Raw genomic sequence first — 11602 nt, forward strand, 5'->3', positions numbered from 1 at the left:
GAATCCTGCTATATTTTCTGGGAAAAAGCAGAGGCATTGTTGTAAACTTTGATAACTGCTATCCAAAAATTTGTTATAATATTTGTAACTGAAAAATATTCTGCATAACAGGATACTGAAAAATTATTATTCCCATATTTGATTTTGAAAATAAAATAAAAAGTAGATTATTTAACTTCCTCCAAAAGAGGTTCTCTTATGGATAACATACTCTGCTACATCACAGATTGAACTCTAAACATTAGTGTCTAAAATATTTCTGGCATATTCATTTATAGCAAACCATGAGGTTAATAGTATAGAACATTAGATGATTCATCTTAAAGATATCACAGTTTTTCTTTTGTACATTCATTTTTTATCTGGGATTTCTTATCTAATTTTGGTATTGTTAAAGACACAGGCATCAATAACATAAATCTAATGAATCTCAAGGTTTTGTGTCACTTAATTGCTGTGTCAGATCTTGAGGAGGCTTAAACAATGTACAGAAGGTAATATGCATTTGTAAAAGTTCTAAATAAAATGTATTTTAATCATGGTCCATTAATTCTACTTTCCTTTTCTTGGTAATTTCAACTCCATTGCACTTCAACTAATATAGGTGCTCCCGGGTGCATCTGTAAGCATGTGTGGGTCCAACAAAGGGTGGATTGACTGGACGACACTTTATCTGATGTTTAATGTACATATTTATATAGTTAAGAGTCAATAGCATGTATCATTTAATGATAATATCTATTTCAGTACAAAAATATCTCTTAGGACCCTGCTTCTCCATGGTATGCCAAATTCTCTCTGAAATTTTATAAATAAAAATCATGCGTTCCATTGTTTCATGATGATTCTATCATGGATTGAGATTTTAAAATTCTTTTACCACTGCATAAATATGCACACTTACATCTCAACTTGCACAATAATTTTATTTCAATTTCTTTGCTTTTGATTTTTCAAAGAAAAACTTTTTTCACATAGATTTCTAGGCACGAAGTTCTGGAGTGTGGATCTATTCCTGCTGAAAAAGACAAGTATTTCTAGATTTTAATTGTTTAATTTTATTCACTTTTCTCTCAAATATAACATGGTAGAAATGATTGGGTCTAGAATAATTTTTAAAATATTTATTGAACATTTATTACATCATATGTTTCTGCCAATTTATTTCTGTATTCATAGGGTGCAACGTCATGATTTCAACTATTTCAGTGAGAGTGACTGCTCCCTCATTGACTTCCTTTCCATATGTGATTCATCCTCGACTAAACGCCAGCGTTATTTTGCACAGGTACTGAGGATAACCCCCTGGGCATCCATCACAGGGTACAGCCCTGCAGGTTGAAGCCCCTGAGACACTTTATGCAGCAGACACCAATTCCCAGACTTTGCTATTCAGTGTGGGCGCTCGTTTTGCCCTTCTGACCCATGAAATGGAGAAAAAAGGAGAGCAGAATTGATGAGTCCTGATCAGGTTCCACCCCTTTTTCATGCGTGAAGCTGACTAATGCCTCTGTGTTGAATCCAGCTGTCCCTTTCTGGTTCATTCTTTGCTCTGACCTTAAACTACGTAAATTTCAAATTCTGAAGAAACTGTCAGGTTCCCCAATTTACTATAGCAGTGTATCAACAATTAGGATATATGAAACTTTGATTTGCTCTACATCTTTGTCAATATTTGTTATAGAAAGCTTTTTCTTAATTTTTTAACAAAAATAGGAGGTAATGTCTCGTTGTGATTTTAATTTTTAATTATCTGATAACTAATTATGATACCTTCCCATATACTTGGTATTGCTCTGTCATCTTTTATAATGTTTCTAAGCTTTTCTCATTTATAAGTGAGTTGCTTTTTTCTTAGTTGATTTTCTTACACTTTACATCTGTTATAAGTAAAACTAGTATTTTTAGATTTTCTTATAGAAGCTTTACTGTTTTGAGATACAAAATAGAAGTGTGCTAGCTATCAATGGGATGCCTTCAGATCCTCTAACACCAAGACGTCCACACATAGAAAATATATTTTCACAAGGGAACGGAATGTTGGACAGTCCACAAAGTTATAGCAATCTTTTTCAAATGTCCATTTGTTCCCTAGGATTTACACTGCAAATGCTTTTTTTTTTCTTTTGTGGTATAAGATTTGAACCCAGGGCCATTGCACTGAGCTACATCTGAGCTGGCTCAGATTTTGACAGAAATTCACTAAATCACTAAGTCTCCCAGGCTGGGCACACACTGGTGTTCTTCCTGCCTCAGCCTGGCAAAGTTCTGGGATTGCAGATGTGTACATGGTGAGATTTAAAGCATACTTTAACATTTTTTGAACAATTATCTGGATATTCTGCTATTATTGTTTTGGAGGATTCATCATTTTCCAATATTTCTAAAAGAAATATGTGATAATTTTCGATAACCTCTTTATCTGTAGTGGGCAACATAATGCTTAGGGTATACCATACATTGGTAAATATTAATTTAATAAATTGAAAAATTGTTTTTAAACCAGATTTCTAAAAATAATTCCTCCAAATGCATTCTCCATGCTAATCTAAAAATGGAGAATATCATGAAATTTCTATAACAACACACAAATAGTAAAGAATTATTTATTCAAGTCCACATACGAAGTTAGTTTAACTTCTCAATTCAGGCAAGAGAGGTTGTTGTGCTCTTGGTATCACAGCTGCATGGCTTTCCTGTCTTCCTGAGTGATGCTCATTCAGGTCCAAAGTATCTTTCTGAATGCTTCGATGTTTGGATTTTGGGATTGACATATTTAGGTAAAAAGGTCAACTTTAATGCATGCTTCATGGGACTCATCTTTTACGCTCTTTTCCACTCACTTTCTAACTTTTTAGGGTTGATTCCCTTTAAAGCTGTCACTATTCACTATTTTACTTCTGAGAGTAGACATCATGGCACTGTGGAGACATTGGCATTGTTCATGATACAACTCGGTGTTTTCTGTGTATCGAAGGGAAACCAACGTGCTCCACCATAGCTGTGGGAAGCATGCCCAGCCCGGGACAATGCAGAAACTAACAAAGTGTCGGCCCAACTTCCAACTCTAGGAGATGAGCAGCTACGGATTTCAGTTTGGGGCAACATTTGTCTCTGATTGTTGCAAAAGTTTGTCTCTTCGCTCTGTTGTTGTTAGTTTTGCTGTGCCGAAGGGTTTTACTTTGATATAATCCCATTTGCTGACTCTTTTCATTATTTCCTCTGGGGGTGGAGTTCTGTTCAGAAAGCCCATGCATACACCTATGACTTCAAGAATTTACCTCCATTAACTTCCACTTGCTTAAGTGTTTCTGCTGGAACATTCAGATCTTTGACCCACTTTGATTTTAGCTTAGTTCATGGTGAGAGGTTTGAATCAAGATTCAGTCTCGGCATGTGGATAGCCAATTTTCTAGTACCATTTATCAAAGAGTCTATCTTCCCTCCAGCTAATGTTTTGGCCCTTTTGCCAAAGGTCGGGTGGCTGAATGTGGCTGGGGTTGTTTCTACATGATCTGTTCTGTCCCATTGATCCACACGTGTATTCTTTTGTACCAGTGCCATGTTGTTTTGATCACTGTAGCTTTGTAATATGACTCTATTTGTGAGATTGTGATGCTCCCTACTTTACTCCTGTTACCAGGATTGCTTTTGCTATTCTGGGTCTCTTCTAGTTCCACATGAATTTTAGGATTTTTTTTTTTCAAGTTCTGTGAGGAATGCTCTTGGTATTTTGACTGCGATTACATTAAATCTTTTGTACAATTCTAAGTAAGTTCCTAAATCATGTTAAGGTTTTAATTCGAAAGAGAATATTGAACTAAATTGATTGAGTTTGATAATGGAGTAAGCAGCTGAGATGCTACTTTGCTATTTTTTTACTTTAACATTTTCACTTTCTCCACCTTTATTGAGATGTAATTGACAAATAAAATTGTATATATTTATAGTATCAGTGTGATATTTGATATAGTTATATATCATGAAATGCTTACCACAATCAAGTTAATTAATATTTGTATCAATTCATATCATCACCGTCAGTGTGTGGTGAGAATACTCAAGACCTACTATTTTAGCAAATTTTAAGTATTCAATGCAGTATCCTTAACTACGATGACCAATCTATGCACTAGATCTCGAGAATTTATTCTTCTTGCAACTGAAAGTTTGTACTCTTTGACCAACATCTCTCCATTTTCTCCATCCTTGGCCCCTGGCCACTATCATGGCACCATCCAGGAACTCAGCAGTTTAAGATTCCACAGAGAGTTTCGGGGCTCATTCTTTAAACTAGGCAGCACTGTTAAGTTTTTATTTTGGGGTACATGTAACAGAACTCAGGTCCTTGCACTTGCGAGGCAGGTGATGGAACCACTGAGCTGAATCCCTGGCCCAGCACTATTAATATTTTAATGTCACTTGTCTTTAGGCGTACTAAATAAGGTCATTTAATAAATGCTTTATATATTTATGTTTCTTATAATATTTCACAGGATGGCTTGACTTTCTGCTGGCCTGTGAGTAGGACCTCACTTGCCCCAGAAACTCGGGTAGAGCCGTCTGTGAGAAATTTTTATTTAGCTTCCCACAAGCAGAATGACCAATGAATGCAGTCAGACAATGAGAGTCAATGGAGAGTGCTCAATCAATAGTGATCAAAATTGAGAAAGGTCAGCCCAACAGAAAACAAGCAACACAGACATCTAACAACTGTATTCTCCTAAACTGGAACATGTGTTGGGTATCACTGTAAAGCCAAAGTAATTGTGCTTCCTTCAGAAAAATAAGAAAATGTGTCAGTAGAAAGTGGCCAGCCAGTGATTCAGTAGGTCCACCCACTGTGGGAAAATCAAAGCCTCAGATCTTTTATGATTGAGAGTAAAACAGTTATCAGAGTGGGTCTATTCACTGATGTCAAACAAATGGATTGCATGAGACAAATTCAGGTCCCAGAGGGACACACGATTACAGAATCACACCATGTGTTCAAACAATAGCCTCGTACGTGGGGCCCTGATGAGGGAGAATGAGGATCCCAGGTTTGGGAGAGATGCATTTCAGAATATTTATATGATTACTTCTAATTGTCACCTATCAGGTAAACAGCTCACATCACCTACAGTTCCAAAATATACCACTGAAAAGCCTGAAACCAAAGAAAAGGGGTTATATGGAAACAACACGCAGAGAGACAGAAACTCAGGACTGGAAATTTTGTTCAAATGTGTGAGGAAAACACAAGAGCCCCTCGCATTTCCCTCTGCCTCTACCACTGACCCTATCCCCACTCAGCATGGCTGCTCTCCTTGCCCGCCTTCTTCAGTCTACACTCTACCCGAAAATTGATTTAGTAGGCATTTTAACAATCGGCCTATCAAGGAAGACAGAGACAACCACTTTTTAAAAAGTTAACCAAATTGGAATCATTAAAATATTTGGAATTTAGAAAACCATGTATGAATACATATTGATGAACTTGCACTTCTTACTTGCTCTGGATAAAGAGACTGAACATTGTTACCCATAACCTATCTAATTCATAGGAATTACATTGTGTGTAAGCACTGAGAAAAGAGATTGCATACATTCTTCCATGTCCTTTCTAGGGCACATTTCACATCTTCGTTCCTCAAGCTGTAGATCAAGGGATTCAACATGGGGATGACCAGGGTGTAAAATATGGAAGCCACTTTGTCAGAGTCAAAGGAATGACTGGACTTGGGCTGCACGTACATAAATATCAGCGTCCCGTAGAACACAGTGACCACGGTCAGGTGGGACCCGCAGGTGGACAACGCTCTGTGCCTGCCCTCTGCAGACTTCATCCTGAAAATGGCTATGAGGATGAGCAGGTAAGAAAAAAGGAGTATGGCGAGAGAGGAAACCAAATTAAAACCTGCTGAGATCAAAATGATCATCTCAATTTCATATGTACTTGAGCACAGCAAAGATAACAAGGGGAGACTGTCACAGAAGTGACTGATGATCTTGCGACTGCAAAATGATAAAGTGAAAATTTTTATGGTGATTAGAAGAGAAACAAGTATACTGTAAAGGTAAGGAATTGCCACCAGCATCTGGCACACTTTTTGGGACATGACGACAGTGTAGAGCAGAGGCCTACAGATGGCCACATAGCGGTCATAGGACATAGCAGACAGAACAAAAAGTTCACAAATGATGAACACAAGAAAGAAAGCGAGTTGTGTGGCACAGCAATAGTACGAGATTGTATTTTCATCCACCACAAAATTCACCAGCATTTTGGGCCCCACAGCTGTGGAATAGCCAAGATCAGTGAGAGCCAGGTGTCTGAGGAAAAAGTACATGGGCGTTTGGAGCCTGGGGTCCACCTGGGTGAGGATGATCATGCCCAGGTTGCCCAGCAGTGAGCTCAGGTAGATGGTGAGGAACAGGAAGAACAGTGGAGCCTGCAGCTCAGGGCGAGCTGTGATGCCCAGCAGGATGAAGTCATTCGTCATGGTGAGATTGTGTTTTCCCATCTAGATTTATCACAAAGCTTACCTGGGATAGAGACATCGTCACATGTAATAGCTTTCCTGTATTATCTTTCACCTGAGAGGCTGCTATGCCTGCCAAGCTAGGGTACATAAGATACTCTCAAATTTCTCAACTTATTTTATTTCAATATGAACTCAACTTACAAATATTAATATGTATAGATTCATTAGCAGAGCAGGGCAAATTACTGGCTCTAGCTTGGGTTTGATTTTACTCACTGTGGATCATTGCCGGTGCCTGGGATGTCTTTTCAGTCATAGATGAGAGGTGGGCTGCTGTTGGCACTTAATGAGTAGAGCCCAGGATACTGGCCCAAAATACTACACTAGAGGCCATATCCAGCCCAAATATCTGTATTGCTCAGAAATACTAGTAATTCAGATAGATTGATAGATAGACAAATAAAAAAATTTAAAAAGTTGAAACAATGTTAAAATTTTGAGGGTTTCCTATATGGATTATAATTGTGCTATTCTTTGGAGTTTTCCAACTATAGAAGTGCAATTTCATAATAATATGTATAAATTACTAAAATAATGGATATAATAACTCCATGATGTAAGTAATTACAAAAGAATATAGAATTTCCTCAGGCAAAACAGAAACCTATGGAGGCCTTTATGCCAATGAATTGTGACAGTTGAGTATGTGATAGCTACCTTAATAAGCAAACAGAACTCTGTGGGCATTGCTCACATTTCTATGACCAAACCTATCAGAATATATACGTGAGTGGTCATCATCAGAACTCGATCTCGATTTATAATATCTAAAAAGGGATGTCTGGGTGCATAATGTACATTATTTAAACTCTTTGTTCTCAGACACATAATGAATATGTCCTTGCAGGTTATTTGGTAGGCAAGGCTGAGGATTAAATGATTCATGCAATCCATCTTCTATCTATCTATCTATCTATCTATCTATCTATCTATCTTTCTATCTATCTAACAAATATTTCTCACAACTTCAAAAGTCATTAGCCCAATGTATTTCAATGTGATAAAGAGGGCAGGAGAGAAGGAAAGGCACATGATGATTATTACATGATAATGGTTATTATGATAAATCCAAGTTACCTATAAGCAAAAAGAAAAACACAATTTTACCACATTAAATGTGGAGTAGATTACATGTAAATAGCATGTAAATTAATATAAATACCCACTTCAATGCATACACCTTTCCTTATTTGGAAATATGACCAGGTACATCACATTTTTAGAGAATAATTTGCAATAAATACAGTAAGGTATAATATCAATTTAATTTTAGTGGTTTTTGTTTTGTTATATTTTATTTTATAGACATGAAAATTTAAGACACTAAATTGTGCATGATAAATGCAATTTTTAAAGAAAGAAAGATGAAAGTGTTTTACCAGTTTTGAAGTTTGATATGAAGAAACAAATTATTTTTTTCATAGATTGAGTTGATGACTGATTGATATTACCTTTCAAGTTGTACTTGAAAAAATCATGTCTAATTTTTATATACTTGATGAAAATTAAAGAATATTTTGAATATTGTACCAATAATGTAAAACTGAGCATTTCAAAGTCTCTACCAAATAATTCTGTGCACACCTGAAAGTGAGATATACTCTGATTTTACTCTTCAAGATGTGAGATGGAATCAGATTTATAAATCTATTTAATAATCATTACATTTTATGTTAAATCTTTTTTTTGTTAAACCCTTTTTTAAAAGATCTCAAAACCCTACAGCAAGTAAATAACTGTTCATTTGGAAACACATCAGAATGAGAGACAAAATCCCTGTACTTTTATTGTTCTGCCAGTGGACAAAGTATTTGAAAAATAAACATGTTCTTTCAGTTGGATTTCACTTAGCCTCAGGTTTGGCCTTTTTTTTTTTTTTTAGTTTTGGCCTTTTTTAGAAATAAAATTATATATAAAATTTAGAGAATTTGAAGTAATATTGTGATGACTTCAAAGATGTTAATGTGTGTTTAGTTTCTCAATCCACATGATAAGATTAAGAGGCGAATATAAGAAAATAAGAGAAGACTTATTTTTGTTCCACTGTTATTCAATGGCAGAAAGTAAAGAGAATACAATAAAAACATTCTCATATTTTGCTATGGTTTTGCCATGAAATTAAAGTGGAAATGTGCAAACATCACTGAACAATGATGTGCACTTCTCATTTATGTGATCACACGAAATGTTCCGCTGTTTACCTGTAATGAAGTCTCTATCTTGGCTCTGATGTGCAGTTTTCACATGGCATAGTGAGAAAAATTTGTGGAGTTTTAAAAACATCTTTTGAGACTTGCAATTCCCTGAGGAAAAGATGAGCAATTTGTTCATTATCCCTAAAGTATTTGAAAGTTTAACAAAATGCGGAAAGGTTGTTCACTAATTGTCAGGGGCAATGTTATTCCCAGGTGGGTGGAATGACCAAGGATGAGAGAGAGGTCCAATGAGGGAAATGCTCATATGATTGTGCAGGTGGAGAAACATTGTTTGATCTAATGGGAACTTCACATCATCATAAAGTAAAGTACAGAAACACAAAAAGGGAGAACAAACAATAAGAAAACTCTACACTTGCACTCTATAACTTTCAGTATTCTGAATTTTTGATCTTTAATTTGTCTTTCTACCTTGCTTATCTCTTAATATATCAATGTATTTATTAATAATTTGGTTAGTTTCTTGGGTATTCATGTGAAAGATGGGAGTGGTTAACACATGGTTAAAATGTTAGAACATTCTGAACTCGTCAAAATAGTTTTTTCTCCAGTGAGTGTATGTGTCACTTTTTCATCCTGTGACCAAATACTTGACAGAAACAACTTAAATGAGGAAATATTTATTTTGGCTCATGTCTTCAGAAGTGTCAGTGCACGGTTGGCGGGTTCTGACCACCACGGCAGAAGAGCACGGTAGAGGAAAGCTACTAACTTCATGGCTGTTTGTTATATCCTTCCTATTCCCAGATATTTCTCTAGGCTAGGGAAATTTTGTTATCTTTTCAATAACCTTTCCATCCTTTTGGTATTCTCTAGCTCTCTTGAACCTCCATCACCCATACATTGCTTTTTCAAAATGTTGTCTCAGATGTTCCATAAGCTTTATTCATTTCTGTTCACTTTTTGGTCTTTTTTCTACTCCAACTATGTATTTCCAAGTAGTGTACATTTGAGCTCATAAATTCTTCCTTCAGTTTTATATGTCTTGGTCTCAATGCCTCCTTTCAGGTGTTAATTCTGCTTTATGTATTTTTCAACTTGAGGGTTTCCTAAAGATTCCCTTCCTGATTCCTTCTGTCTGCTCTTCATTCAAGTGTTGAGTGCTTTCTCTTGAACCTTACTCCATACACTTAAAGCAGCTGCTAGAAATTATGTGTCTGAGAATTTGCTCATACTGGTTCTTACTGGCTTCAGCTGGTTCACACAGTTTTCGACTCCAATTCTTTTCTATTAGTTGAGGTCTTGGTTTCCTCAAGACTCGTGCATCATCTCGTTCAAAACAAAATGAACCTTCTCTCTAGGATGCAGGAGACCCTGGCTGAACTAAGAACTGAATACATAAATACATCAACAGGCCCAAAATAAAACCGAAACAAAACATTTTCTTTTTCCAAGTTGATTATCTTTGGCACTTGTTAATGTGGTGGGAGCATTTGTGAAGTGATAATATTGAACAAGGTTGGAGGAAATAGGTAGATGATTTTAGGCAGGTCAGTTTTACCAGATGTGGCAGAAGGCACAAGAATCCAACGCTCAAAAACATTTAGGTCTTAATTCCCAGACCCCATGAACAGGTTTCCTTGTTCGAACAAAGCAATTTGCTTATGCGCTTCTGCTAGGGATCCGGAGACTCTCATGGGTTATCTACAGTGGTCAATGGGAAGCACAAAGGAAAGAAGGAAGACAAAGGATAAAAGGCAGCAGAAGGAGAGGTCAGAGTGATGGAATTTCGTGCTAGAAGTTGAGCACAAGACAAAGGCTCTGGGCAAACTAGAAGCTGGGAGAAAAGCAGAGAGGAATCTCTGCCTCGAGCCTGGCAAAGGGTCGCCCTTGCCGACACCCAACACAGCCATGAACGACTAAAGGCTGAGGCTATCAAACTGCTGTTGGTGTAGTCGCTCCAGACCAGGGACACCCCTCAGTGTGCGACTGTGCTACTTATTTAAGAGCCAAGTTAAAGGTTGACTCCTTGCTTCCAGTGTCATGGTCTCTGTATTTGGTTTATTTCTAATCTTCCTGAAACATCATGCATCGGTCTCCTCCCCAGGCGCTGCCTTTCCCGCCCACATCGGTCTGTCCCATGCTGTTAGCATTTCACACGCACAGACATTTTGGAAATGATACTTTGTTTGGTTTAATAGCACTTCACTCGAAATCACACTAAACATTTTAACTAAAAGAAGTGATGGCGAATGTTACGAGTTATAGCACAGATAATGAAGTCTGTACAATTCCGTGAGAGGTGGAAATACAGGATATGGAGGAGTATCAACAATTTTCTCTGTGTCCATGCATCGGGGAGAGACAGGGGAAAGGAGAACTCGAACTCACCTGCCTGTTTTCTGCATGTCGTATTTCCATGAGAAATGAATACATTTTGATCATTATTTATCTTCTGTTAAAATTATTTTTTCTGTGATATATACTTTTTTAAGAACAAAATAAATGAGCCTGTGAAAGTTGAGCATTTAATGGACAAAATGCTTCATAAATAAAAGCGTTATCTTTAATACTGGAACCAAAGATGCCTTTTGTAAGAGGGGTGGTAGTCAGCGTCTCAGCCCTTTCTGTAGATGAACCTCACCCAACTCCACCACCCGGTACTGGGCCTTTTCTCCCTTTTTGCTTAGCGGTGATAAGAACCTCTAGTGTCTTATATTTTACTTCTAAAATGTGTTTCTTTCAAAATTACTCTTTGCAATTTACATGTGTTATTACAGGAGATAAGATTGATAAGAATTAATTAAAATGCCTGTACTGAAACTAATGGAATTTCACCACGAATTGCCGCTTTTGTAAAGAGCAGTGTTATGTTTTTTAGGATGGAATGGAAACCCTCACAGGAAGCGTGCTGTTGTT

At 36.9% G+C, this 11602-nt stretch overlaps 1 protein-coding gene across 1 annotated transcript; it reads right to left on the reverse strand.

The window, feature by feature from the left end:
- Positions 1-5549: 5549 nt before the first annotated feature.
- On the reverse strand, positions 5550-6506 carry LOC101710931 (olfactory receptor 8K3). Its single transcript, XM_004869810.2, has one exon. The coding sequence runs from the start codon at positions 6504-6506 to the stop codon at positions 5550-5552; it is 957 nt and encodes a 318-aa protein (XP_004869867.1).
- Between the last annotated feature and the right edge of the window lie 5096 nt (positions 6507-11602).

Source organism: Heterocephalus glaber, unplaced genomic scaffold (genome assembly GCF_053883595.1).
Source record: "Heterocephalus glaber isolate CG9 unplaced genomic scaffold, H.glaber_assembly_v1.0 deba00001806, whole genome shotgun sequence".
In the NCBI taxonomy this organism is placed as follows: Eukaryota; Metazoa; Chordata; class Mammalia; order Rodentia; family Bathyergidae; genus Heterocephalus; species Heterocephalus glaber.

Excerpts from the sequence above, each read along its gene's own strand:
- LOC101710931 (XM_004869810.2), bottom strand. The coding sequence starts at position 6,506 with ATGGGAAAACACAATCTCACCATGACGAATGACTTCATCCTGCTGGGC.